The 14,547-nt window shown below is 36.8% G+C and overlaps 1 protein-coding gene across 4 annotated transcripts; it reads left to right on the top strand.

The window, feature by feature from the left end:
- Positions 1 to 3,242: 3,242 nt before the first annotated feature.
- LOC141599479 (calmodulin-binding transcription activator 2-like) lies at positions 3,243 to 14,349 on the top strand. 4 transcript variants are annotated; one of them, XM_074419502.1, is made up of 13 exons: positions 3,243 to 3,548; positions 4,903 to 5,022; positions 5,506 to 5,621; positions 5,881 to 5,969; positions 6,071 to 6,113; positions 8,208 to 8,379; positions 8,586 to 8,702; positions 8,803 to 9,098; positions 10,025 to 10,294; positions 10,448 to 11,073; positions 11,474 to 12,053; positions 12,356 to 12,676; positions 13,852 to 14,349. In XM_074419502.1, exons 1-13 carry the CDS (start codon positions 3,503 to 3,505, stop codon positions 13,972 to 13,974), a joined length of 2,919 nt encoding a protein of 972 aa, XP_074275603.1. In that variant the 5' UTR covers positions 3,243 to 3,502; the 3' UTR covers positions 13,975 to 14,349. The 4 variants fall into 4 exon arrangements, with proteins under 4 accessions (XP_074275603.1, XP_074275605.1, XP_074275602.1 ...); XM_074419504.1 differs by having other exon boundaries at positions 3,285 to 3,548; positions 8,211 to 8,379; XM_074419501.1 differs by having other exon boundaries at positions 3,285 to 3,548; positions 10,022 to 10,294.
- Positions 14,350 to 14,547: the final 198 nt, after the last annotated feature.

Here is a 14,547-nt window from a genome sequence, read left to right as displayed (position 1 = left end):
CAACCATTTCAAGCTACAATTTGCTCCAATGGTTAAGCTAATTTACTAGTAGCTTAATTGAACCCACTTACCTCACCCTCTATTTTTCTATTGGTTACATTCTTCTTGTAGGACCATTTGAGCTACTAGCTCTATGGAGCTACTAGCTCAATTTAAGCTAGTTTATGTAGAGTGCTCCAATGGTTAAATAAGTAGCTTGAAATCTTTTTTATTTGAAAGCAAGTCTTTTTAGGTAACCATTGGAGATGCTCTAAGAACATCAAACTCATGCTACTTCCATCTTCTTTGTCTCTTACGTAACATTTTTTTGATTTTAAACATTAGCTTAAGTGTTATATAGATGTTGAATTCGTATAGTTATGGGAAAATTAGCTTATTCAATAAGTTTTTCACCATAAAATTTGTGATGATTTTATTATAATTTGATTTTATGTAAAAATTGAGAAGAGGGTTAACAATATATCAAGCTATCATCAAGATATATGTCATATCTATGTAAGATTTGTAGTATTACTCGGAAGATTACATCAATAATAAAATTAGGGTACTATTTAAGTACGTCACCTGACGTGAGATTGAGTATAACAATTATAATACGTATAGAAGGCCGTGGTTAAAGAAAAATACTAAGGGCATTACCAATAGAGGTTCATCATGAGGTTTGTAGGATGACATATCCATCTTTTTAGAGGGTTGTCTACAAACCTTCTATGGTTAGTGATGAGTGTTGAGGTTCATGGATGAGAAGGATTACAAATTAGTATGAAGGTTTGTAGAGAGAGAATGTGAGAGGAGAAAAAATTTAGTGGGCCATAATATGAACCTTGAAGAGGTTTATTTGTTGTTAGTAGGAGGTTTGTAGGTAAATGAGTTTGTAACTTCTTAGAGGTTCATCTATTACTAATGCCCTAAGTAAGTATAAACTATTGACTGAGACGGAGAAAAGATCAGTGATCAGTGGAGAGTTGTGATGCTAACTTCATAGTTACTTAAATCATTGATTGCACCTCCATATACCATCTGAATGTTTGTAATCCATACGTGCATATTCTATTGGCAGATATTACTTTTTTTTTGACACACTAGTAGAAAATACGTTGATTATTTATCATAAATTTTAATAAAAAAAATACTAAAATCTATTCGTTTTACCTGTCAAGATACGTCAATTTAAAATCCAATCAAAATCGGATCAGTTTCATACAAACTCTTATATTTTGATCCTGAAACATTTGTATTTTGGATCAACTTTGAATATCAGGATATACTTATTAGGCCAGATTGTTTTTTTACATGTCTAACATCAAGCATTATGCAAAATCGATTTATTACTTTATTACTATTAACCACATATATTGACCAAAAGGCAGGAAAATAGTCGTTTCCAAAAACAAAGCATTTTTTTTTTTTTTTTTTTTTTTTTTTTTTTTTGTTGTTGACTAGGAGTATTCCCTACCGACAGTTGGGGCAATCTCCTTCGGGGTACTGAAGGCAATTTAATGGGTTGACCCCTCCCAAGTTTGGCTTTTTCATTCGCAAGAGTCAGGAATCGAACCCCTGACCACTTGTTTAAGAGATGAGAGCCCTTACCACTCACACCAGCCAACTTTGGTAAAAAAAAAAAAAAAAAAAAAAAAAATGTTGGAGTTGCTGTTGTGATATTACCCGGGCAACGCCCGGGCATGAAATCTAGTTGAATGGAATGTAGGAAGTATTTTTTGAGTTATATTTACAACTTAATATACTTTTTTTTTTATATTTGAATACAAATGTTAAATTTTAAGTTATAAAGATATCGAAATAAAGTTTCATAATATATACTAGCGATAATAAAGAATTTTTTGCAATCGAGAAATATTAATAAGAAAAAAATCATAGTTTAGTTGATGAAAAAACTTGAAAAAAAAAAAGATAGGAGTATAATTTTACTATTTCTATAACTTCTTTTTTAATTTTCATTTAAAAATAGAATAAAAATTGATCTAGGGGAGGATCTGGATCTCGACCATATGGATCCATATCCGAATTCATTTCTACGCATATGGATCCGATCCACATTTATACCCACTGGATCCAAAACATTGCGATCCAGATTCAATCCGTTGGATACTTGAATGTTGAATCTGAATCCCAGAATTTGAGCAGGATCCGATATACATTAAGAGCACCCACATTGAAGAGGATGATAAATCCTCTTAGCACCCTATCTCCTTAAAAAGGACATCCTCTTCAATGTGGGATTAATTTTCACATCCTCTTTGAAAGAGGAAGAGGAAGACTTCCTCTATTTTTAGAGAAAGTACAACCTTGGCCTAAGTGCCCACTACCCTATGAAATTGATGCATATGGATTTTATTTTATATGATTTTCATTAAAAAAATGTGCATACTTTGCAAGTTACATGGAATTCTTGTTTTTCTGCATACCCATACCCATACCCATATGCTTGGTTTTACATGCCTTATTCAATCCAACATTTTTTTGTATAATTGCATGGTAATAAATTTACATGCATTAAATTAAAAATTCTCAACTAATCCAACGTCTACATTTTTTTTTCTATAAATAAGTATCAAATATTCATCCCATATTGTGTCACGAAATTATTTCTTATTTATTTTCGTTAGGAAAAAAAATCTTAATTATAGATCGTAATAATCCAAATTATAAAAATACTAACTCAATTTTTCATTTAATTTGTATGAACCTAATTAATTTGTATTTAATAATAGTTAAAAAAAAAATCATATCCACTATTATTAAAAAGTAATAATTAAAATATGAATGAGGAAGTAAATAAGATCCTCTTTAATATGGGAAAAAAATAGAAGAAAAGGAGGAGGAGGATGAAGATAGTGGAAAATAAGTTGGATGATAGAAAATGTGAGGTGTAAAAAAGATAGTGGAAAAGGGAGAAAATAAGAGGAGAGTACATACTCTTCAATGTCGATGCTCTAAATCCGTAACTCCGTATGTCTTTTCTTACCAACAACGGGGTATAAAAAATAAAAAAATTATATAAAGGCCGGGCCTTGCACGGGGTATAAAAAATAAAAAAATTATATAAAGGCCGGGCCTTGCGCAGTGAACACAACTAGACAACTAGACAACGGTGTAGACTGTAGCATAAACAAAAGAAATCAACGTGATCTGTAGTCACGTGGGTTAAAAAGCTGAGTAAACTATACTCTATCCACCTCCCCCAAATAATTCATCTACTCCGTACTACATTCAACATTTCTACTCCTATAAATACAAAACTCACTGTAACATTTCTCCCTTTTTCACCTTTCCTTCCTCCCCATTTCCTTCTCCTTTCCAACTCTTCCTATTTTTGTACCTTTATTTACTTTTCCCTCTCTTACTATTACTAGTACTACTTAATTTCCATAAAATATCTGACCAACATTCCTCCTTGAATCAACTCCTCTTGCTTCTTCCGCTTCTTTTCAAATATCTTCTACTTAATCCAAACACTTTATCTTGTCTCGTTTCGATATTTATGGCGGATAGGGGAGGAGGATCTATGGCTGCCGGTATTCGTCTAGGTATGAACTCAGCTCTCACCTACTCTCTCCGTCTCAGTTATTTATTTACCTTTTTTATATTCTTAATGACGGAATAAATAATTTTTTTGGCTTTGTTTCATGCTCAATTATGCTGTTAGTAATTGCAATTTGTGCTTGTTTTCGCAATTTTGTTATCTTTGATGCATTATTATGATTATAAGTCAGCGATTACGTAAATGAGTGGATTTTGAGTGAGTAATTGATTGATTGCTTTGATTAGTCAAGATTTAGACCAAGTAGGAGTAGTTTGTTAACATACTTTATTTAATTCTGCTTTTATTAATTAACAATTATAATTGAAGCGATAATTAAGAATTGTTTGGTTGTTTATACCGCGATTTTACTATATTATTGCATTCGGTGTCTAGATTTTGACTCGGTATTTCTCTATTCTAGACTTTTTTAATTGGCTCAAGTCAATTTATTTCGGCGCTTCACATTTCCACACTGTTTCGCAGTCTTGCACTTTTTTCGCCCAAGGATAAAAGCCTAGCCGAGTGCCTTAATGACTCCCGCAAATTGCAGGGTAGGGGTGAGTTGGATGTAGACAGCCTTTCCCCTTGTGTTAGTAAAACACAAAGAGGCTGTTTTTGAATGACTTGAGATGAAAATTGCGTGTAGAACTACATCGAAGGATTGCTTTACTGTTGATGCGTTACTGAATATGATTTTCAACTCATTTTGAAATAATTTACTCATTGGAATTGTTGCTCTACCAAAGTGTAAATCTCAATTTCGGTCTTGGTTGCAGTGTCAGCATTTGCCGCTTAATCTGTCTAAATACGACCCATATCGCCTTAAAATGTACTCCATTGATCTTCAAAACTTTTACAGAACGGTTGAGTTACGGTGTTGTGACATTGATTTAATAATTAATACCATGGTTTCCACCTACCGGAATGTATATATATGTTGGCGGTTGGCTGTTAAGGCAAGCTATGGTTGTTCCTGTTCGGCAATTTATGTTGGTTTTTTTAGGGTTGTCGGAAGCACTTGATCAATAAATTAATTGGAGAGCAAAATGTTGGTAGTTGCCTAGTTTCATTTGAAGTTGTTTTCTGTGATGCTTTTCAATTTAATTTCCCGTAACTTGTTCTTCATTTTGTTGTTTTCGACTTTTCGTTGCTGCTTATAATATGTTATATTAACTGTTGTTCCTATAACGTATGTTTGTTCTGATTTTCAGTAAATACAATTTGCAGCCCTTTTAGTTTCTTATCCATGCAAATTTCTAGTGTAACTGTGTAGGGGCTTTGTGCTATAAACTTGAATGCGTTTCATCCTGAGTTTCAATAACCAATGCTCAATTTCTGTATTTACTCGAACCATGTAGATCTACAGCAATTACAGCTTGAAGCTCAACATCGATGGTTGCGACCGGCTGAAATTTGTGAAGTTTTAAGGAATTTTCAAAAGTTCCAGATATCTTCAGAACCACCAAATCGGCCTCCAAGTAAGATTCTGTCAAATTTTTGGCTAATTGCTTTCGCATGAATGATACCTACAAGCTTTGTTAGTCATATGCACATTCATTCCCTCGGTTTATATTTTTTAAAAATCCTGCCATTTGTATGTGAGCATGTCGGCTGGGCTAGGGGTATGCGCTTGATAGTCTGAATGCTGTATGTTGACACTTGGTGCTGTTCAAGTTTCAACTATTATAAATTAATTCATGATCTTGTAAACTCACAAATATCCTCTTCCACAACAAAAACTTCATTTATATTTGAAACCAACCAAGTTGTTAGTCAAAACTTGATCAACAATGGATCTCACATGATGTTTATTGTGTACATATAGATGATTTCTTTTTCTTAGTCATGTTAACTTAAACTTGTATCGGCGTATAACTATTGTAAAATTAAGAGTTCTTATGGACATTCCTTCTGCCTCTCATATTGCTAACATTTTCTTGACATGCACATCTTTTTCTCAGGTGGCTCACTCTTTCTTTTTGATCGGAAGGTTTTGAGGTACTTCAGGAAGGATTTCCATAATTGGAGAAAGAAGAAGGATGGAAAGACGGTGAAGGAAGCTCATGAAAAGCTTAAGGTAAGTTGTGATAATAAGTGTCTCCTTTTCTTTTTCACTTTGATTTGTAGCTGTATTCTATTGTTGGAGTGCATTAGAGTTGAAGTGCATTAGAATCTATCAGTTTCTATTCTTTAAGCTTTCCTACCCTAATTTAATTACAAAACAAAGGACCTCATACTGATGGTATCAAACAATTATTTAGGAGCAATACTAAATATAGGGATATGTAAAATAGTTATGGCTCATTTGGATGTTCTCATGCTTTATGAATTAATAGGTTGGAAGTATTGACGTGTTGCACTGCTACTATGCCCATGGTGAAGACAACGAATGTTTTCAACGGCGCACCTATTGGTTGCTGGAAGAGTATGACTAAATTAACTACTTTATGTCACACATTTTATTGGAAAGCTAATTTAGTTTGAGACATCTCTGTTTGTTCCTTACAAGGCACATGAATTTTGCAGGGAGTACATGCATATAGTTTTTGTGCACTACTTGGAGGTTAAGGTATGTTGATTTTTCTTTTTTTTTTCTTTTGTTAGATCAAGGCTTTGCTTCTTCGGTATCTAATACTCCCTCCACATCACAATGTTCCTCCCCTATTCCTTTTTGGGACACATCTTTGTGTTCCTCCCTTTGATAACTTTCCTTATATGGCAAAAATTAAGGGACTAAACACAACTTATTTTCTACTAGTAATCTATAACTACCACTACTCCCAACTCCATTTCATAACCCCACCTATCCTTTATCCACCATACCATGTAGTGGCATGTACCCCCCACCCATCAGTATCCACCGTCACCCCCTCAACAACTCTGCACACAACCGTGACCGGCGACTCGGCGCTCCACCATGACCGAGCTGGACACGCCACCGTGACCGGTGTCGTCGCCCCATCTTCTTCTTGTTTTTCGATTTCCTTCCTACCCAAAAGCAAACCGTTTTTTCTCTGACCTTAAACCCAGATCTATTAGGTGAGACATTTAATTTAATAAAACTGCCTCCACCATTGTGTTATCCGGCCTAATGCGCCTCAAGTGATGGTCATTATCGCTTTCAAAGTGGTGGTTTGTGCGATACTGGCGGTGGTGGGTTTGGTTGTGGGTGGTTGGACTGTAGTAGGTTGTGATGGCAGCGTGATCCGACAAGTAGTTTCTGTGGTTTGGCGATGTGGTGGGAGTGTGGTGGTGGCGCAATGACGATATTGTAGCTCGGGAGGTTTTTACGGTGGTGGGACAAGGTTTGATGGTGGCAGTGGGAATGCATTGTTTTGAGTTAATTACTTTTGTTACTAAGGGTTTCCATTAATTAGGTCATTTACCGTTTATTAGTGTTTTATATTCATTTTCCTTGACAACCATTTATTAGTGTATAGAGTGAAGGGTACGGAGTACCATTTTTAGGTGGACGGAGTACCATTTTTAGGTGCATATTGCCCCATGTTTCCATTTCCAATGGCGCCCAAAACTCGTTATTCTTTTGTCCAGATTCTGATGAAATAAAGTAAAATGACTCATGAAACTGGTTGTATTTCCTTTTAACTAGCAGTGATTTGATGTGATTCTCGATGCAAATTCCATTTCGGGTCATCCGGAAACAACCTCTCGGTATTGTAAACATTGGGGTATAGTTGCTTACATCTAGCCCCCCTACCTTGCCATTTGCAGGAGTCGGTTAATGATGTATTGTTCTGTCTCTTTTATATTTCCATGCAACCAAAAGCTTTCTATTCTTTGGCTTGGGATTATGATGAAATATAGCAAAATGGTCTAGTAAATTGGACGTGCTTCTTTATAGTGTCAAGTCGCGTTGATGCAATTCTCAAGGCAATTTTCAGCATGGCGCATCGAGAATAGCTTCGTGCTTGGACGAATCCAACTATTTCTTACCCCACCATTCCCCGCCTTTCTAGCTCCACCCTTACAAGCAAAATTGAACAAATCAAAATCTCCTTGGTAGATTAATATCTTCTTTATAGCCGTGGCCCGATTAGGCTGTTGAGGACTGTAGGGGCTATCGTATACTTGCTCTTACAAGTTACAACGGCAGGATCTCTGGTAGGAGGCTTGATGCTTTGAGCATCAGCATTGACATGGCAACAATCAAAAAGTTATCTGTGTTATTTTGCCATAAAATATGATCTATGAACAGAAATATGTCTCTGACTCCCAGGCAACTGCGTGAGGATACACCAGGAGAAGGAGAAAAGATGTTAGGGACTTCTGTGTGTTGGAAATTTTAGCGACATTCTCACTGTTAGTCCTGCTCTCTTTCCTTCATCAGTGGCGCTTCACACTTCTGGATAAAGTTCCAACTATAAATTGGATAGGAGTATAATCCTACTTCACTATATTCCTGACATCTGCATCTTTGTTACTAACAGAGTGCTATTACAAACTGTACTGTCGTTGGTTTACCACGTGCTTCTAGATTATGCCGCTAGGTTCTTAATTTTTAGCAGTACTCTTCTCATCCTAAATCTCACCACTTCTTACGGATTTTTGTCTACGTTAATGTAGTTAAGTTCCATTGTTTCCTGGGATCTTTTGTAACTCATACTATCTTTTCCATTCTTTGCCCTTTTGTGCAATTAAACAGCAGGGCAATAGGTGTGGCAGTAGAGGTGTAGAATCTATGTTATCAGGTTCCCCAACAAGTAATTCTTTGTCAAGTAGTGTCTCAACTAGTTACAATGACGCTTTTGGCGGTAATGCTGGTTCACCAAGTGCAGCTAGCACTTTAACTTCTGCATATGAAGACTTTGAATCCGGTAATTTCTTCCTTTCTACTCCTTTAAAACGTTATTTCAAGCAACTTCTAATTTCGTCACTTATGTCCCACCCCCCATCCACATACACACACACACACACACACACACACACACACACACACACAAAAAAAGCTCGAACTTCTTTATCTTTAGATGTTCAAATTAATCTGTAATGAATTTTAAGTATGCGAGCTGTCATGGTGCAGAGGATAATTATCAAGCTATGTCCAAGTATCCGTCATCTCCAAACTTCCCACATGGACAAGATAATTTTGAAAACAACAGGAGTGGCTTACTGTGCGCTAACTTTCTGCCTACCACCAGTATGGTTCAGTGTCTATTTGTTCACTCCCAGAACTGATGCTAATCTCTAATCTGGTTTGGCTGCATTCAATTTATTTTCTTTACTTTTCTTGGTTCCAGATGAGTACAAAAGGGCACAGCTTTCAGACCCTGCATTAAATTATGTGGCACTTTCTCAACAAGAAAATGTATATGATGACAGAAATCAATTTACGACCCTCGATTTGGCAAGCTGGGAGGAAGTATTTGAGCAGTCTACACGAAACTCGGGAGGTTTACCCTCTCAGCCTGTTATTCATTCTACTCTCTCAGTTGGAAACACTGGAGATTATGATGAAAATCTCAGCCAACTTTTAGATGATGGCTTTGTGATCAATTCTAGTTCAGGGGGATCTTTAGCTACGCACATTTTGCAGGTGATTTCTTATTACAGTTCTTTGGATGTCTCTTGGCCATGCCTTGTCTTGAGTACTACTCCCTCTGTCCTTGTCATTTGTTGTCCTATTCAATTTGGGGTGTCTCAGTCAATTGTTGTTATTTCTATTTTAAGAATGAACTTGATGAACAATTTGATCATTCACACTCAATTTGGTCCACTTGTCATTTAGTAATTGGCCCCCTCCTCTTTCCTTGGTCTTTGTGCCAAAACCAAAGGCAGGACGGAGGGAGTATCTTTTAAGATATACGGATACAATGTATTAAACACGTCATCAGCCTTCCTGCTGGTACTTATGAGATGCTTTACAAGAGGGCTGGGAAGTTGGCAGTTTGTAGTTGAATTGACCAATTAGTAATTGATGGAGTTGATCTCCTTGTCCATGAATACTAATCCTGCTGGTTGTTATGAGCGTTCCTGCTGGTAGTTATGAGATGTTTAACAAAAAGGCTGGGAAGTTAACAGTTTGTAGTTTAAAGTACCAGTTTGTAAGTACTTATTCCGCATACACCTGCTTGAGTGCCAGAGCTCAGAAAGGTGTAGTCTGCAAGCTAATCTCTACACACAGTTCTATTTGTCATCTCACTAATACTTTTTTTCCTGTGGTTAACAGCTGAAATCGTGATAGATTAGATACTACTGAAGATGTAGGTTTGGAACCTAACTGCATCCATCTACTTATTTTGGCTCCTTGTGAGCCTAAGAAAAGAAAATTCTAGCTGAAATGGTTTGAGTGTATGAATTTGAGTCGTTCGGTTGTAGAACTGTAGCTTCAATTCCACATTTAACTGTATAAATTGTTTGCATCTTAATGGGCATAATTTTTGTTGTCAGAGGAGCAATCCAAAAGAACTTCCAATTATGGAATTTCCTTACGTTTCAAATATTTTGTCTTATTCAAAGCAGCCACGGCTTGGAACTGTTAAGTCAGAGGAAGGCCTGCAGAAAGTCGACAGTTTCTCGAAATGGATGACCAAGGAACTAGATGGTGTAGATGACTTAAATTTCAAGTCATCCTCCAATCTGTCCTGGCAGAATATTGATACAGCTAGTGATGTTAATGATCCTTCAATACAATTGGAGAATTATTCAATGAGTCCCTCAATCGGTCAAGATCAGCTCTTTGACATTTATGACTTTTCACCAAGTTGCGCTTCCATGGAATCTGAAACCAAGGTAAATTTTGCGCACATAGACTCTTGGATGCTGTACTACTGGTGAACGACTTAGTTTACCTAGTTTTTATCTATCTATTTATTTAGGGTTTTATTTATATAATTGTTTTTCTCACTAATTGTGGTTCCACTCTCTGTTTGTACTAAATGGTAGGTTCTGATCACTGGAAAATTTTTAGTGAGCCCATCTGAGGTCTCCAAATTTAACTGGTCATGTATGTTTGGGGAAGTGGAGGTGCCAGCTGAAGTTCTAGGTAATGGTGTTCTTTGTTGCTATGCTCCACCGCACAAAGCTGGACGTTTCCCATTTTATGTCACACGTGCGAACAGATTTGCTTGTAGTCAAGTGCGAGAATTTGAATTTTTGGTAGAGTGTCTGGATGTCAACAGCAGAAATGTTAGCATTGATGTGAAGGAGAAGCAGCTTCTTCTGCAGCTTGAAAGGCTATTATCGATGAGATCTCCAGTCGATTTGGATTCTTACCATTACATCAGGCGACAGCCAGTTGTGAACAGAATTCTCTTGTTAATGGAGGATGAGCTGTGTTTGGGCGTTCAAAACCATCTGAAGGAAAACTTGCTCTATTGGCTGCTTGACAAGGTCTGTGAAGACGGGAAGGGACCCAATATACTCGATGAAGAGGGACAAGGGCTGCTGCATTGTGCCGCTGCACTTGGTTATGATTGGATAATACCGCCTACTTTAGCTGCTGGTGTTAGTGTGAATTTCCGTGATATAAATGGATGGACTGCACTTCACTGGGCTGCATCGTTTGGCAGGTAAATCATATAGGCACCTGCGTACTTTATTGTTCATCTTCTTTTAGCACATTGGTTTGGAATTTGCATTGTAGATTCCTTTTAATTGTTGCATATTTGCAACAACTTCACTGTTGAGACCGTGAAGCCTTTTAAGGGCAACAACAATGGTAGGAGCTCCTTCAAACTTCTACTATTGCTGCCTAAATAAGAAATCAATCTTGCTAAAAACTCCAATCAACAACGGAAAAACCTCTCAAGAGTTCTTTGGAAGAAGCTCCCTTATAAGGAGTAGTGGATCTAAAATGCAATCATTGTTGATGCCCTAAATAGTTGACCTCATAAGATAGTGTACTGCCATAAATCATCCCAGTTACCATTGCATCATCTCCACTCTAACATTGTCTCAAATGAATATCAGAGAGAAGACTATTGCTCTCTTAATTACACTAGGTGCTGCATCGGGAGCACTAACAGATCCTTCACCAGAATTTCCTTTGGGTAGAACAGCGGCTGATCTTGCTTCAGCGAATAAATACAAGGGAATATCCGGTTTCCTTGCAGAGCACTCCTTGACTGCACACTTAGAAACACTCACAATGAGTGAACACAACTTAGATGGTACCCTTGAAAGTTCTATTAGTAAAGCTGTACAGACAATAAGAGAGAAGGCGGCGACTCCTGGTGATGAATGTGATTGGTCAGATTTGTCACTGAAGGATTCCTTGGCAGCTGTTTGTAATGCCACCCAAGCTGCTGGTCGCATCCATCAAGTTTTCAGGATGCAATCATTTCAGAGGAAGCAAAGTAATGATTCTTCTGGTGGTGGTGGTGATTCGTTGCTGTCAGATGAACGCCTTTTCTCAATTCTATCATCCAAGATTCACAAACCTGGGAATTCTTATGAGCACTCTGCTGCCGTTCAAATTCAGAAGAAGTACCGTGGTTGGAAAAAGAGAAGAGAATTTTTAATCATCCGTGAAAGAGTTGTTAAAATTCAGGTGTGTTATTTTGCCCACTCCTTAACGTTTCATTTGTCTTCTATAGTTGTTAAATGATGTTATATAGAGTATCTTTTTTGACATTTGAGGGTGAGGAACAAGGGAATTTCATGAAGATTCATGTGAATTTGATATACAGTCATTAACTAGTGTATTAGTTTGTGCTGAGTGTTGACATGCTTGGGATTTTGGTTTAGTTACCACAGTTGAAATATTAGGAGTTCCTTGTCAGCCACACTCCGTAGTTTGTGGGCTGTTAGTCTATTATGAAGCATATCTAATATGACTTGTATTTTTTAAAGGCCCATGTAAGAGGTCACCAGGTGAGGAAGCGATACAAAACAGTTGTTTGGTCTGTGGGCATACTTGAGAAAGTGATTTTGCGATGGAGACGGAAAGGAACGGGCCTACGTGGGTTCCGTCCTGATGCACTCAAAGAACCCATCGAAACAAGTAAGCCTCTAGAAGATGATGACTATGATTATCTGAAGAAAGGAAGAAAGCAAACTGAAGAACGGCTACAGAAAGCCCTTGTTAGGGTGAAATCGATGGTCCAGTATCCTGAGGGCAGAGCTCAGTATCGAAGGCTCCTGACTGCTGTAGAAGGGTTCCAGAAAAATCAGGTATCACTTCCCAAGATTGATCATCATTTTTAGCTTGTTAGCTTTTTGATATAAATTCTCCTGTATGGTATCCTTTTTGCGGTTATCAATATTAAGAGAGATTAATAAAGCAACTTTAAATTTCCACAAATGTTTTATTGTGGGTGACTGATTTTTAATGTTGTCACAGTAAAAGCAACATCTATCTGCCCTTTTGTGCTCGTATAGTAGATTAGTACTATCATGTAATAATTCTTAATTAAAAGCAACCACTCTCTGCTGAAAAATTTAAATGGGAAATTCACTATGAGATGGAGAATGTATGGATCATATTGTCCTTAGTAGTAGCAACATTTATTGGTCGATGCGCTTGTCTAAAATTAGTGTCAAATGTTGTACACGTGCCAGAAGTGGATTCGGTACCGACAATGTGACAATTTGCTACTAGAAACAGGTTGTTCGTGCTCCTCATTTTTATTTATTTATTTTTTAAATATTTTTTGCACCTTGATAAAAAACTGTCGCTTTTTTTTTTTGCTGTCTTTGGGTGAAGAAAAAAAATGTTTGGGCCACGTAAGTGGAACCCTGCTTATGATACTTCTGTTGAGGTTTCTTTTGTCTCAAGTCTCTGTTTGGAATGGAAAATCGATCCCATTTTTCTTGTTCAGCTAGACGGTTAAGTCTTGTCTATTTGATTGCAATGTTGAACATTATTTGAAGCTGATAGTTATGCTAAAAGAAATCCAGTTCATGATTTTGTGTACTTCTGTCTATGACCAACATTTTGAAGGCTTTTGCATTAGTGGATAGGGTAAATAGTAAGTACTATACAACCTTCGTTTCATCTATATTATACACAATTGTCTTGTCATCGATTCAACTTTGACCATTGATTTCTCCAAAGATACAATTTGTCCCCTCTGGTTTACGGAACAACTATTTATATATATAATACCAACGTTTTAAAGCTATAGTATACTATGAGAGTATATAATTCAATTTGTCCCCTCTGGATAATGTAAATGTAATTATGTAATGACTAATGAGTAGTACTGTAGTACTAATTACTAAATGTAGTTCAAATTGCTTTGTGGCGATCTTTTCTACTTTCTTCACTTTTTTTGTTGTTGCATGCTGGCCACTTTGCACCTCAAATTTGACATCTCACATGGCAAATCCCTATTATTGATCTACAGAAACAGTCTCGCAGTAGCATTTTAAGCGGCTTGGAAACTTCCCCAATTGAAATTGAAGACGACATGATCGACGTTGAAAGCTTATTTGACGACGACAACTTCATGGGCATCGCATTTGAATGATTTATTTTCAATTTCGAGTTATGATGATCGGCTCGTATATATACCAAACTGTCCATACTATGATTGGATAATAGAGAAAGTTAGAAAATTGACATGTAAATATCTATAGTGGCGACTAGGGGTTGTAGGGGGTTACTGTCTGACGGATTAAGGCAGGGTTGCTGCTGTTTGACCCCAAAGGTTCAAGGTATAAATCTTAAGTAATTTGAGTCTGAATGTTCAAGTACGTTCATTTTTTTTTTTTCCGAATATTTCTCGATTGTTAGCCTGTATTATGTAGCAAGTCCCTGTTCGAAGTACCAAATTATTTCCCCTCCCTGCAGCTTGCAGGAAACATATTTGTATCAACCATCTATTTATTGCCTCATGTGTTCTGAATTTGATATATTGCGGCAATGACTTTCTACAGGCTTGGTGTACAGAAATTCGATACAAGGTAAGACTGTTTTAGCCTTGGAATATCTAAGTGTGATGTTTGTTGTCTCTGTTTCAATACCATTGCCATTATTTTAGATTTTGAGAATACTACTGGTTAGTGTTGACATTTTTAGGATCATCTTCTGCATTATTGAC

This window comes from Silene latifolia, chromosome 9 (genome assembly GCF_048544455.1).
Source record: "Silene latifolia isolate original U9 population chromosome 9, ASM4854445v1, whole genome shotgun sequence".
Classification (NCBI taxonomy): Eukaryota; Viridiplantae; Streptophyta; class Magnoliopsida; order Caryophyllales; family Caryophyllaceae; genus Silene; species Silene latifolia.
The sequence above is the reverse complement of the archived record's forward strand: the minus strand, read 5'-3'. Positions and strand labels throughout refer to the sequence as shown.